The sequence below is a fragment of the Xylaria bambusicola genome (assembly GCF_022495145.1).
Source record: "Xylaria bambusicola strain CBS 139988 unplaced genomic scaffold F5B22scaffold_42, whole genome shotgun sequence".
Classification (NCBI taxonomy): domain Eukaryota; kingdom Fungi; phylum Ascomycota; class Sordariomycetes; order Xylariales; family Xylariaceae; genus Xylaria; species Xylaria bambusicola.
In genome coordinates this window covers 115,586-130,826 of record NW_025953595.1, presented here as the reverse complement: position 1 = coordinate 130,826, position 15,241 = coordinate 115,586, and the positions used below count along the sequence as shown (strand labels likewise).

General features: G+C 47.1%; 3 protein-coding genes across 3 annotated transcripts; all 3 read left to right on the top strand.

Annotated features, from left to right (window-relative positions):
* The first annotated feature begins 520 nt into the window (after positions 1–520).
* F5B22DRAFT_618397 (uncharacterized protein) lies at positions 521–3,291 on the top strand. The gene is made up of 2 exons (XM_047975690.1): positions 521–1,166; positions 1,220–3,291. Exons 1-2 carry the CDS (start codon positions 651–653, stop codon positions 3,086–3,088), a joined length of 2,385 nt encoding a protein of 794 aa, XP_047828044.1. The 5' UTR covers positions 521–650; the 3' UTR covers positions 3,089–3,291.
* Positions 3,292–6,275: 2,984 nt separating this feature from the next.
* Positions 6,276–9,756, top strand: F5B22DRAFT_649352 (fungal-specific transcription factor domain-containing protein; the record flags this gene model as incomplete). Its single annotated transcript, XM_047979159.1, has 4 exons — positions 6,276–6,476; positions 6,943–7,704; positions 7,762–8,842; positions 8,894–9,756. 4 exons carry the CDS (start codon positions 6,276–6,278, stop codon positions 9,754–9,756), a joined length of 2,907 nt encoding a protein of 968 aa, XP_047828043.1.
* A 3,043-nt stretch (positions 9,757–12,799) lies between these two features.
* Positions 12,800–14,676, top strand: F5B22DRAFT_370383 (uncharacterized protein). The gene is made up of 2 exons (XM_047971159.1): positions 12,800–13,141; positions 13,195–14,676. Exon 2 carries the CDS (start codon positions 13,203–13,205, stop codon positions 14,556–14,558), a length of 1,356 nt encoding a protein of 451 aa, XP_047828042.1. The 5' UTR covers positions 12,800–13,141; positions 13,195–13,202; the 3' UTR covers positions 14,559–14,676.
* The last annotated feature ends 565 nt before the right edge of the window (positions 14,677–15,241 follow it).

Sequence of the window (15,241 nt, the reverse complement as noted above, 5' to 3'; positions counted from 1 at the left end):
TATTAGGTTGAATAGTGCAATTAGAGAGTCTTGTGAAGAACGGTATCTGTATGGAATTGGACTTGGAGTAAATGATATCACTTTCTGCTCTGATAATTCAGATATATGTAACAGGTACTGTGAGTAGTTGAAGTTGTATAGGGGGCTAAGATATAAAACGTGTGGGTGGTTGACTAACCTGCTACTGCAAGGGGATACAGACTATAAGCTGTAGAAGAGACGGTGAGTCTTACTCTCCATACAGTGCTGGTGTTCAAATCAGATGCCTAGCTAGAAAGGAGGCTGAAGAATGATGATCAGTTTAATGAGAGTGCCTACATATCCTAATACCCATGACCAGCTACTGAGCCTGTTTCGGCGTAGCTGTATTAGATTCGATCAACCAAGAAGCAGCCAACAAGAAATAAGGAAGTTTCGTTTACACTAGTTCGGGTCAAGAATTATTCCCCGGCTTTTCGCATAACCTTGTTTTTACTAAACAAAGCTGTATATAGAGCTTCTGTCAAGTATGCTTTCGAACATGAAAAAGATGAGTGCGTCATTGACTCCTAACCATCCCTTAAACACTTATTCTTCCTCAACCTTACCTGACTCATTCATGTCAATTCCCATACAAGACTAAGTCATATTGTCAGTGAGCTATTATTGCAATGGCTGACGTCCATGAGCGAGATCAGGCCACGCGGTTAGATCGTTCAAACTGCGTCTTGCCACCTTCCAGCGATAGTTCTTTCATTGAAAGGGAGACTATCAGCATAGATGTCGACCTTGATAGCACGGAAAATCTTGCAGTTGTCCTTTCTGATGTTTCAATTCCTGGAATCTTGAAAGCTTGTTGGAGCTTGACTCTACAATGCTTTATTGTGGCTGACGTTATCTGCTTCAAGTACTCGGGTCCTCACGACCTTAGTAAGGACGAGGGATTCGAGTCGATGATACGAAATGTAGGGAATACCAACAGTTCGGTTCAATACTATACCCGTATCGACCCTTCTGAGCCAGTCTGGTCATTTTTACGGCGTTTTGATCAGAGTCAGCTTATTTCCAATGCCATGGTCGAAGGCCACGACATCGGTGTCGCTGATCAACGCTCGTCTCGTCACAACTGTAATACTGGTATCTATCTCCAAGGATTCAAGGATGACCCGAATATCACCAGTATGGAGGTAAGTATATAATATGCGTTGATGATCAATCGTGGTCACTAACGGTCACTTAGGTGGATGTTCAGCTACTGGTTGGGCCTTCATATACCTCGATCCAGCTTATATATAAACCGTCTCACACCAGTGCCAGTATGGCAACAAGCATTCTGCGTACCTTTCAACAAATTTACTCACAGTGTGGCAATTCCTCGATTAATACACTTCTTAGAGATATAAATGCATGCGCACAGCACGATTTGGAGAACATCCAGAGCTGGACAGCTATGGATCCCACGCCTGTCGATAGATGTTTACATGACTTGATTTTGGAACAATGTACTCTGAGACCCGACGAGATGGCCATCTGTTCTTGGGATGGGAATCTAACTTACAAGGAACTGGACGATCTCTCACTACGTCTTGCGACTTTGCTCATGGAGAAGGGTGTTGGCCCTGAGACCTTCGTGTTGAGCTGTTTCGAAAAGTCGACCTGGGCTATCGTCGCACGCCTCGCGATATTACGGGCCGGGGGCGCTTATATATCAGTTTTCGCGAGCGATCCTCCTGTTTATCTCGAGTCCGTCATAGCTCGGACGAGGACCCGCATCTTGCTTACAGATTCGTCTCATGTTAATCGGTTTCAAGGCATAGTTCCAACTCTCATCGAACTATCTCCTGAGTGGCTGCGGAGCCTATCTGTGGGATCTTCAACATGTCAGACAGTTAGACCTGATAGTGCTTGCCTGGTTCTGTTCACAAGTGGCAGCACGGGCACACCCAAAGGTATCATTCAAAATCATAAGGCCTATGCCTCTGCTATCACAAACTACGCCCGCGATCTCGGGCTCGATTCGCGGACGAGGTTCTTCCAGTTTGATGACTATGCATTTGACATCAGCAATTTGGAATTTTTGGTTCCGCTGGTTCTCGGCGGTTGCTGCTGTGTTCCTGGGCCAATGAAGACGGTTCAAGACCTTACGCGGGAAATAAACACGATGGCTGCTGATACTATCTTTTTAACACCTACAGTGGCTATTAAGCTAGAACCGCAAGACATTCCTCAACTCAAGACATTATGTGTCGGAGGTGAGCCTCTTCCCAAAGATCTTGTGAGGAAATGGGCCAACAGCTCAACAAAATTGGTCAACCAATATGGTATGGGAGAGGTAGCTATATGTTGCGCTCTAAACACGAAGATCGAGCCTGTTGGCGGTGCCAAAGTTGGACGGCCATCCACTGGAACCATATGGCTCGTTGACCCGACTTCGCCTGACAAGTTGATGCCGATAGGAGCAGTGGGCGAGATAATAGTGGAAGGACCACATTTATCTCGTGGGTACCTTGATGATACAGCAACGCGACGAACTGAGGCAGGCTTTATAAAGAAAATACCATCCTGGCTGGTCAAGATGCACCCGAACAGAACACAGACGCGGATATACAGGTCGGGAGATCTTGGCAGGCTCAATCACGATGGTAGCATCACATACCTCGGTCGCAAGGATACAATTCTGAAATTAGACGGGTGCAGAATTGACGCACTGGAAGTCGAGCATCAAGCTAGAAAATGTCTCTCCGACAATGACAACATCGTTGTCGATCTCCTAGGGGTCATTAACGGCCAAGACGAGCCCAGCTTGGCCGCATTAATCTATCTCGACAGCCATCCTGATAGCACAGCCCCTAAAGCCAATGCGATGCCGCTATTGAAGGATGCTACTACAGATAGTTTCGCGTGCGAAAAGGTAAAGGAGATCCAGGATTCCATCGCACAGTCACTTCCGCACTACATGATGCCTACGAAATTCGTCCTCATGTCATGGCTGCCCCGAACAGCATCAAAAAAGGTCGATAGAAAGAAGATACATATGCTGGGACAGCTATTCTACTTTGCGCAGCTGGAACATTGGCGTAAGGACTTGTCTTATGCACAGAAAATTTAGATCACCTAGCGTAACCTAACAATCATGGGAAAAGTAAGATGGATCTCAAAAGTTAGACATGGGTTTATCGGTTTGTTTTGTCACAAAATTGGACTATAGTTCTAGTAGTTGTCGAACCCTCTAGTCACCTAGAAAGGGGATATCGAGTCTTCAGAGAAGAGACTATTCATCAAGATATAAAACCTACAGCAGAATAACATGACCATTGTATTTAAGAGCCTCGCACGATTTACAGTTGCTTGATTCCTAATGGAACAACTTCGTTATTAAATGTACCTACTTACAATATTGTGACACGTCGTGTATGCCATTGTTTCTGGCGGAGAATCAACAGTGTAGGTTTTCCCTCCATAACAGAGATCTTAAGCAATCTAACTACGTCTCTCCATTACAGGCACGTTACTCTAAGTCGTTGAAATTCATATATGAATTAAGAGTTGAGGGCCTCAGACAACTGAGGTATATCTCCTATACTCCTTGCTCGCTATCTAGGAAAGCATATCCCGCCGAGACCAAAGGCTGATTGACATCTTTAACTACCTCAAGATAAACATTGAATATTCATCTCTCTGTTTCTTTGTTCGATTCCCATTCCCGCTTGGGGAATAGCGTCACAATAAAAATATTACTTGCTACAGAATGAGAGCCCATTGCTGCATCTTTTGAAACTATACTGCTCGTATACCGGTCTGTTATGTCTTCAGCATTAGTTATCTGCCAATACATCATCTAGTGTGCTGATATTGTAAGTACTACCCTCTCTTTTGATCGTCATCTTATAAAACTGCTCCAAGGTTGGATCAGAATGACTGAGCCCTGTGACCATTGTTAATATCCTCAATTCTAAGCCCAGTACAAGCCTGTATTATCCTTATGACTAGGCAGAAGACCCTCCCTTGATGATTGCACAGAAGGCATATGCAAGCAACATAACATGTATGCCATAAGACCCATCTCGAGCGTCAATCGTTAGCTATGTAGCGCTTGCATTGAAGATCATATTCTGACGTCTTTCGAAGTTTGAGTAATATGTCTCATCACCCCAATATTAGTGACTGCAAATTGCTGTTGAGTTATGATATGTATAGGGTCCAGGAACGAAATCGCACAAGGATCCCTTCCACTTTATGATGCTTCTGAAATCCTGAACTGGGATTACGCTATATTGTGAAGTGGATGAGAGTAAGTATCGGGCTAAGGCATTCACGCCTAAAGAGGTAGATAGAGTCTACACTTCAATCGGCATTTATCTATAGATTCAATCACTGGGGATTTATTCATCATGGGGAAAGAAACACAACCCATTTTTAAACCATGTGTGCTTACGGCTACGCATCCCGAAAATGTGAAGCCATTGCGATGGATCTTTTTATTGCACAAGATAATCTCGAAATCCCGCAGCTCCCTTGCTACTACTTCGATAGACTGCTTTACTTTCGCCGATTTCGTAAGTCTTTCAGCATTTGAGTTAATAACAAGTAGCTAGTATATAGTGGGATATACAGGCACGAATGTGCTTTGATGAGGTGTGAAGAGCGTTTCTCATGATCCGTCTTAATTGCCTCGGTCTAGTGTCATCCTTACAACGAGTACCGAGGCCTCAATCGTGTTAAAAATCCGGTATAAAAAGGCTGGTTACATTTTGGTAGATGCGAGCCACGTTTTGCCAAGGTCCAGCCCTTACTGTACTCAGGTAGACTAATGTAAGGAGCAGGGCTGAGGGGATGCACCCGTTTCTTTTTGGTTTCTTCGAGTGTGACCTTATCAATTCTTTCTTAATTCACCTAACCCTGTGCCCCTAGCTAAACCCTGAATATGAAAAAAGGTGCTTGATTGACTTATATAGGCAATTCCTTATATCCTAGACCTATTAATTACAGGGTAAGGGCCAGTACGAAATTACAAGCTACCAGGTTCCCGCGATACGCATTTTTGCTGACCCAGTCTGGCGAACGGTAGAGCCGCGCGTAATTATACTACCTAGGTTAGTACATCGTGTATAGCGCTACGCAGGATCGTCTTTTACGAAAGTTGCAGCAAACTAGAACTAGATCTGCTGGTCTTTGCGCCTAAAGGTAGTATATATAGTGTAACACTAAACATGAGTGAGTACTTACTTACATATACTACTACCGGTATGTAAGTAACTTGAGCTCAATCATGAAGCCACGCCTAGCGCCCATACCGATTTAACCTTACTTAACTTAACCTTAGATCTCCATCTACCTCAACACATTAACAGGCTAACACTAGGTGATACATTAGCGTCCAACTATCCTGCCGGCGATGATGTGGACGGCAGGAGAAGACATGTGCCGATGCCTTCTTGAGCTCTACGACTCCCGACTGATTGTAGACTTGGAGAGCTCTGGCAGCATATTTGCCTACATAGGTATACCGACCCATGTAGGTGCCTGCTCTCACACGGAGACCTCCTGTCAAGGCTAAATATGGTCAATGCCGAAGCCACACTATGCTAAACTAGTTGGTGTACGTCATAATAGTGTGTGGTAGTGAGGAATGTCGGTCATCAGTGGCCATGTGTAGTGTCGTATCAGACCGACAGGTAGGGTATGGTCTGGCATGGTGTCTCGGGTGCTTGTCTTCCAGGTGAGTAAGCTGAGCGATGATCCAAGGTTGTATTATTACTCACGCTAGCACAGCCTACCAGATCCGCTGAAATACTCGAATATGATTAGGCACTCTGGCACTTTGTCGCTTGGCACGACTGCACGTTGTACCTCGCCGACCCGCCGTTATGCTGTTCTTCTGCAGGGCAAATCACGTAGTGTAGGGGGGGGACCATCGACTTTTCCCCTTGTGATGCTGGCCGAGGGCCTAATAGGACGAGCAGACTGCGGGTGTTAGTGGGCATCCATGATGTTACTACGCTCCCTGGCCCCCTTCTCTCGAGGGTTGCTTCGGCAAGTTCCACCTCCAAGTCTCCCAATTCGATCATGGGTCAGATTCTTGCGGTTCTGTCATCCAATGTTTGTCCGATTCTTCTTCGGCCGACCGTGCCATAGAGTGCGCATCCCCAGTTTCGCTTTGTCTTGGATCTCCAAGTAAATCATCGCGCAATCGTTCCGGAAAAGCAAAACCAGAAAGACAACGACGCTCGCCAGACACGCCGCCGCCCGTGCTGCGCTGCCACTACGGCTTCACTAACCACCGCTGCGGCGCCGCCATGCCTCCAGGCCGTCCACCAAAACGGCCTGGTGACGCGGATATTGCCGTGCTCGATGTTTTGGGCAACCCATCATCGCCCGCGACAAAATGCAAGCTCCCTCGCCTCGACCAGCGATCCGGTCGCGCCGACTTCTCGAGCGTCGTAAAGAGCAAGCTGCAGTCCTACACTCGGACCGGCCAGGCCTGCGACCGCTGTAAGGTGTGTGCGTGCTTGCGTTGTATATATGTATATACACGTATGCGTTTGTGTTTTGACTTCAGTTACCCACAGTTCCGTGAAATATAGGGTATTGTGCAGATCTATGGCTATCAAGTTGCCATGCTGCTGTCATGTCTACACGTCCTAGAGAAAGCCCCCATAGTAGTTAGCCATAGTTACCGATTTCATGGCTCTTCTTGGAGACCGGTCGCGATTAGGGGTTTCTCTTGGTCGACGCGACGCTGGTGTTTCACAGCTGCGTTTGGGGTTCGCTTCTTTCGCATCGGCTCAACGGTTATGTGCGTGCGAGTGCACCATGCGTCGGTTTCCTGCACATCCCCCCCCCTCATTCTTCTTGCGTCGTCATACCTCCTCTATTAGGTTATGAGAGCCGAGATACTTTATCAGCATGGATATATTGCCCACTCAGTTACTTGCCGGGCCTCTCTAACATCAGTTCTCTTAGGTTCGCAAGATACGATGCGATGCCCTTCCCGAAGGCTGTTCCCACTGCATCAACCAGAACCTCGAGTGCTATGTGACCGACCGAGTTTCCGGCCGAACAGAACGAAGAGGCTACATGCAAGAACTCGAACGTGAGAAGACGGATATGATGACCCACATACGAGACATGGAAAGGAAACTCCGGGAAAATGGCATAGACGTGAAGCCGTGGCATTCATCCTCCTTTCCCGCTGACGCAATTCCAAATGGTTCAACGAAGAGTGATGGCAATGATACGTCCAATTCAACGCCTACGCCCACGCCGCAACCCCAGCCTTCGCCTCAGGAAGACACAACTACTAAGAAAGAGCCATGGTCCCAACCCAGCGCGCCGACCTGGAGCAAGGACCGGCCGGCCGTAATGTCCATGGCCGCCAATTCTCAAAATTCTGCCGGTTCGAGGCCTGCCGATGCTCACCTTGGTGTTGGCATTGATCAGGCGCCCCTGAGCTCTATCAAGGGCACCTCATTATCGATCCTTGGAAGTACCATCGATATTGGATCCTTAGATGTTCCAGATATGGACGAACCGCCTGCGTCTGCACAAGGGTCCTCACTATATAACAAGTCTGTTCAAGCGTTACAGCAGTCCATCATGAATATAAACCAACCTCTTGCTATCAAGTTACCACCTAGGCAGGATGCCTTCAACTATGCCGAGTGGTACTTTGTAATGATTCATCCTTTTCATCCGGTGCTTCATAAACCTAGCTTCATGGCACTGGTAAGTGATTTTATTTCTATACAATTAGACCAATCAGCTTTGGTTGACTCCGTTTAGCTAGGACAACATTACGATAACCCTAACTTCACTTTAAGTGCTGCAGAGGAGGTTATGATACACATGGTATTTGCTGCCATCTACCTCCAATACGGTATAAGAAATCGAGAACAATCAGCAGAGCAAAGAGCTCATCTGAATGACCTGTCTAACAAGCATTATCATTATGGCCTAAGCAAGTTCTTCTACTTGATAACGTCTCGGACATTGAAGGGCCTACAAGCACTGTCTATGTTAGTTACTCACACGATGCGTTTTCCAAAACCCGATTCCAGCAGCATCCTAGCATCTTATGCGGTAAACTTAGCGATAGAGATGGGGTACCATCGAGTCTGGAAGAAGCCCGGCGAGGGCACCAACCTTGAAAACGAACTTCGAAAACGCGTATGGTGGGTTATCCTGTCGACAGCCGTGGTACTCAACGGACGGATGGGTAGGCCAATGCCAATAAGACTGGAGGACATGGATGTCGAATTTCCACAATTAATTCCCGATGAGCAGCTGACGGAGCATGGTGTCGACACATCGATACCCGGCCGATGCGATTACGACATAGGTGTTGCGTCTTCGAGGATGGCCACACTGTATCTCGAGATGTTTGCAGACATTTACTGTGCGCAGAAGGACCCAAAGAGGTACCTTGCCATTGTCGAAGGTCTCGAGAAGCAGTTGCAATCCTGGCGCGAGCATCTTCCGGAAGGCCTTAGGATAGGAGATGCGCAAGCGCCTGAGAAGGAGACGCGGATGTCCGCCATATATGCGAGCGTTTCGGCACTAGAGTTTCGTTTGTGTTTGAGGCACCCTTCAGTTGCCGCTACGGATGATCCCGAGATCTTAGCTACTAACACCAGGATATGTGGGGAGGTTGCGAAGGCTATGCTTCAGCATGCACGCAAGTTATATAAGTTGAAGTGCCTCGATACGACATGGTACTGCAATGCGGTGTATGTCGCAGCTATATTTTCTGATTTGGTGGCACATTGGGATCGAAGGCACGATATAACGGCTTCTGAGGTGCAGAGTCTTCGCGAGGATATGAAAACATGGCTTACAATCCTTGCTGAGACTGGTACTCTGATGGGTGAGTTGACTCATCTCTGCTGGAAGAATACACTACTCACCACCTTGCTAGGCTCTGGCACTCGTCTTCGTGATGCGGTCTGCTCTATCATTGACCGCACCATAGCGTGGATTGAACGAGACCGTCTTCTGAACACTACAAATGGAAATCTAGCGCCCTCACACGCTTCTCCTGACGTGATTAAGCGAGAATCTCATTCGCCTTCTTATACCAATATGTCAATCAACTCGAATTCAAGTTCAAATATGAACAACACCCCTGAGCGAATGAATGACTCAAAGGAACACAGTATTCCTATAAGTAGCAATAATTATTACCCCGAGACGAATACTTCTAATTCTAACACCTACCAACCCCTCAACAACTATGCCAACACAACTACACATGCTCCTAACGGTATTTCTTACGACCCAAGCACCTCTTACATGTACTCCCAGGCGGCGGGACCAGTGACAAATGCCCAGGCTCAAGTGCAAGTGCAAGCGGAGGCCCAAGTTCGTGCACAGGCCCAAGCTCAAGTTCAGGCACATACTCAAGCCCAGGTGCATGCTCAGGCTCAACATTCCCAAGTTCACGTTCCCAGCCACAATCCACTGGCCAGCTTCGCGTCACAAGCAACACAAGTAACGCCGCCTGACGTTATGTGGCGTCCACAATCATCAGGAGGCAACACGTGGCACGACTGGACCGCTGCCGTCGTCGACAGCCAGGATCGCTACAGCGCGAACGCTCTTATGTCGCTAGGAGGCGCGAACAACCATCGGCCTTCGGGAAGCATCCTCGACGGCAGCAACGATGCGGCTAATAGCATGAGTGTGGGGACCATGAGCATGAGCAATCCGACCTTGACGTCCTCCTCGGCACAGATGCAATGGCCTCTCCTACTATTCACGGACGGAGTTGGGGGCGTGTAAATAGCGATTCCGATTACGTGTGCCTGTTTTCTCTTTGTATTTTGCACAAGACAATTCTGTCTGATGATTTTGAATAGCACGGCGTTTTGGGGGGCTCCGAAAGAAGGAGGCATTTGTCACAGTAGTTGGCTGAATTCAAAAACTTGGGGGTGCCATTCATCCTCTGATTTTGAGGTTGTCATTGTTGCCCGCCATTTTTAGCTGTTCTTTGGTGTCCCATGTTTTACCTGTTATAATCCACGATACACCCGTCACGACGAGATCTATGCATGCATGTATATGAAAGACGGCATCGCATTGCATTGTCAGGGGGCGTGTTATTATCTTTTTGGTATATATGTAGGGTAATTAGAAATGACTGACTACAAACCGTGCAACGCTATCAGGTCAGATATCAAATGATCTTTTTCGTCCGGTCCTAGGCCTATGAACCAGCACAGCGCATACTGTACAGTATGATAGAATGGGATCGGGACATTTGCTTACTGGAACTTCGATTGTGATATGGAAGCTGTTTGTTTATCAGTAGTTTTATAAGCATGAACTAAATGAACGTGACGATATGGACTGGACTTCCGTACACGCGTAAAATCAAATCCTTGGTTACTTAGAAACCCAGCGCGAAAGAGGAAGAACAACACATATCGTGCTCCCGCCTATAAGGAACCTACGTGGATACAACTGTGAGATGTAATGTTAGCGTTGCCTTGTGTTTAGCTGGTGAGCATCCCTACCTGACCAAACGGTAGACGTTAAGATAAGGATTTCTAGGGATTTGAACCCTGCGTCTGAGGCTTGGGGTTAATTAATCTGATTACCGAATGGGTTAAAATCGCACATTGAGGTTTTGGAAGAGTGTGGCTTGCGTCTGTCTAGGTTTAAGGGGTTGTACACGTGTACAGCTCGGCTAGTCTTGTGTGTATGAGAGTCGCTTGCTCTTACGTTTTGTAGTCTTCCAGAACGGATTTCCGTATTTCATGCTTATGAGCACAACCCGATGCACCAGGTGTTCAGCTACCTAGTATTACAGCTATATATACACCAACACTAGCCATCTTGACGTGTGTAGTGTCGAACAATAGTTTCGGCGGTTCATGCCCTTGAAAGCTTCTTTGCCGCGAGTCGATTGCGCCAGGCTACCCTTTTCTGATTCGTGCAACTGCATATCTACTCTAGTAGATGTAGTTGAACGAAAGCGAAATCGATGCTAATCTGTTATAATAGTTATGCCGTTAATATATCTCAAACTAAGGAATTCATATTCTCCTGAGCAGGTATGAGTCGTGCGCTCTTGAGTTGACACGAAAACGGCTATGAATATACACCATCCTTACTTCAATACTGCTGGGTAGTCTGGACATTTCCAAACCGGGAAAATATGGAAGTCTTATCCCCACTAGTAAGCGCCAACCGCCAGCCTTACATGGAGATCTTAGTTGGAATTCATCGCTTACGGGGTTCCCCGTCGACTCCAATTCGAGTGAATGCCGAAACTCGGCTCGACCCCCTGTTTAGCACAAATCCATGATAACCTCGAAAATCTCCGACAGGCCTAACACCGGGCATGCTAAGCCAACATCAATCACATCCAACCCCAGTGACGCAAGCTGAGCCCTTAGTGGTAGCTTAATGTCTCCTTACTTAGTTCTAAGTGGTTCGAATCCCTCGAGAATCAACACCAACATTTTGAAAGCTATATATCTTAGTAAACTTATTTATCCTGGTCTCGCGAGATTCATCAGCATCAATATGCTATTCGAATCAAGCGCTAGAAACTAATTCTCAAGAGAAAATGCACTGGTTCAGAATGCGTTGACAGTTCAGAGTTGAATTTCAGATCTGCTCCTATCTATGGCCTTAGTCATGCTACCCAACCTAACGTGCAAGACTCTAGAAGAGAGATTAATAACATAAGTGGTTCACTTTTGGCCTAGGTTGTTTGTTGCCTAGATATGCGTGACGCAATGCCTTGTTTCGCTAGCCGAACTTTTGGTTGTTGGTATCTGATTGCTCTAGGTACGTCTTCAAGCCTGACCTTTTCCCCAGAGGGATACTAATCTCTGATTAGCCAATTCATCACGTTCTCCATGTGCCATGTTACGCTCCTGGCCCGGATATTTTCGGCATCCCGGTCACGTTCTCTCAGCTGGTGGCGATGTGGCTAAATTCTTCAGTACGAACGGTCACGCCGCTCTGCTTTGATCGGATGTGCGAATCTAGTGCGCCACAACTGCGAAAAACATGCTGAATCGAGCCTTCCAGCCACATAGCGCTTAACAGCTAGACGCGGTGTGATAATTAGGCCGTCGTCGGACGACAAGGCAGTAGGTATTGTTAAGCATGTATTGTCATGCTACGGGATCCTAACGTCACCGGTCACCGGGAGCTCTATTTGCCGCTTGCGGAGCGACAGAGCGATGTGGTCATTGCACACGCATAATCCTGCGTGTCAGGCCATGGGATTCACCTTGAGGGCAGACTGGAGACCCGGTGATCATACAACTCAGCCGTCCTCCATTCATCTTTCTTATGATAACAGTTCTGTTGATAACCTCCGTTGGCCTTGCATACATCGCTATTTAGATGCTTTCTTTCATGGCCAATGTTTGGTTCTTCCAAGTGAAAAGAGCATCCTCGGGGCTCGACTTGCGAACGCAGACACTGGGCCCTTGAGATCTCCTCAGCCGACCTGACCCGCTATTGGGACCCTCTCCATACCCCTAATAGAGCTACATGGTGCGATCAGAGTCAGTTCTAATAATCTTCCCTACTTATGCCGGTTGTTATTGCAATAGCCTAAGCCACAGCGACTGTAGATGCCTCCGGCACTAGTAAGTTGCATTGGCTGTGTACAACCAAACGGACCCCGGGGTGATCACTCATCAGAAGCCTGTTGATAGCCTTATTGGTATGCGACGTACACCAATGATCGTGGTGGTTTTAGGTATCATGGTATGTATATCTACATATCCTAGGCGGGCTTGTGTAACTTACCAGGCCTCTTCATCTAACGTCAGCTCGACTTCTGAATTCATAACCATGAGGGATCATAGCACCATCTGACGAAAGGAAGGATGTGCTTATCGTATAAGTCTGGCATCGCCTCAAGTATCCAAAGAATCTCTTCTAACTTTGATGTAACCTTCCGCTGCGGGCTCCGTTCTCGATAAATACGATCGTGCCACACGGGAATGACAAATTAGATTCCTTGGTCAAGCCTGAAGTAATCATGTAACATATTTTTCTCTCTTCGTTCGTCTTCTCCATCGTCCTTCCTTATATTCAACCAGAACCAAGCTCACCATTGAATTCTGATACAGACTGTCATATTATAGAGAATTTACTTTAGCATCCATATGAATTATTGTAAGATACTTTAGCTTAGGTCAGTGCTTTCTCTTACTGAAGACGTTGTAGTTCACTAATACGTTTGATCAGCGAGGCTCATGTCATCAGTTTGGCCCCCGGTACTGTCGTCACCAACATGGGCGCCACCCCTAGTCAAGCTTCGAGATAGTTGTCTCAACTGTGCTAAGTCTAAGTTGCGATGCGGCAGAGAGAAACCAGCTTGTGCCCGTTGTATGAGGCTAGGAAAAAGTTGTGACTATGTTCCTTGCAGGCGTCCAGGTCGAACACGCGCCTCCGCATCGGAGAAAGAAAGAAGGGAAAACGTCGAACATGCGGCTCCTACTCAACAGACAGCGCATTCACCTGAGGTGTCGATGCCATGGACCACTTTGGTACCGGGCGCAACACAAGTTCCAACAACCCTTGGCTCTCCTATTTACCAAGACATGGTTCTAAATTCTGGCTTCCTCACTGGAGAACCCGTCATGTCTTCGCCACTGACATACGACCCTTGGTTTTGTGATGCGACGGGGGTCTCTCTGTACCAACCCATGTTCGACTCGATTGATAACGTGAACGATCCGCAACCGGAAACTGCGATGGCGTATCAATTCACTCAGTTTAACCCCCATCACCCCGTAGTGCCAATGCCGATGCCGATGCCAAACCTTCTACGAAATACGATCTTAGATTCGTCAATTATTTCCAACCCTAATCAGCCAGTAATGAGTCCGGCTACGGACACTCATCTTAACCTCCCAACCATGCCCACAGAACCTCCTTTACAACCTCCATGCTCGTGCCCTATCCGTGCATTTGGGTTATTTCAGCAACTCTCCCTGAGCCCGTCAAAGATCTCAGTGTTCAAGGAACAATATACAAGCGACTGTACCCGGACGAGCCAGTGGAGCACGGAGGGGAAACAATGCTTGGAAGAAATCACCAGCATGGTAAAATGCACGTGCTCTGAAGACCCGGATTTGCTATCTTTCAAGAGCCTGCTCGCCTTCAAGATAATGGGGGTTTTCAAGATTACATCCCGCGAGCTTGAGAAAACCTCACTAGCAAACGACCACAACCTCGGCCAATACATGGACAACACTCCCGATATCGAGGGACATAGCTACTCTTCGAAGATACGCGTTGAGGACCTTCACCTTGTGCAGCAACTTGTCAGCTCGCTCTCGCTACAACTTAGGAGACTAAGAGCCGGCAAACCGATGGAGGAGAGCGCGATTTCAGATACCCATGCTACGAACTACGTCTCAGCTGCTAATAGAATGGAAGTCGTGGATAGGACAGAAGAGAATAAAGGCTTTGTACCTTATACGTTACTACGTCAGCTGGAAGTAGAACTTCGCAGAAGTCTCCAAAACCTGTTCACTGAGATTGGGGAAGATGGACATCAGGGGGACCTCTTTGATTCCAGTAAATACAACACAGCTAATTATTGATCAAGTGTCATGGTGGAGTGATAAAACCTGTCAGCTAACGAGGCTTAGATCATTGAAGCCACCTAATGATAGGGGAATGACGAGAGTGGAAGACTATAGAAGCGTGAGGCGGAGAACTTGCTGAACTTCAGCGATGGCTTGTCAGGTAATCAAGCTACTGGATAGTCAACAATCTGTAGGAATACAAGGCTAAGAATCGGACTGGTCCGTGACGCGAAATAACTGGATACTCAAGATGATGCCATCTCCTGTGTTTCAATATGTAACTGAGCAAATCAAACAAGAGCAAACTGCTTCAACAACATGCCAGACAACCTCTGGTCTACTAGCGTCGGGATCACGTAGGGTTGAAGGAGATCAAAGACTGAAAAATACTCAATTCAATATGATTTTACTGGCTCTTTCAGAATATCCTACTATATGTGGCTTGGCCACTACACGGTGGCGGCGCTGGCTCAGCTCTCTATGCATAGGACTTTGACGTCAAGTCCTACGATCCGACTAGTGAAGGCGGGATACAGCCCTGCGAAGATCACTAGTCTAGGACTGCGGCTGAATAGAGTTATAGCAGGGATACGACGGGGATAATCCAGTGAAGCCAAACCAAACGATGATACCTATCTACCTATCACGACAGGGTGATGATAGCCCACTGTTTCCACACCAATACTACATCATCGCCA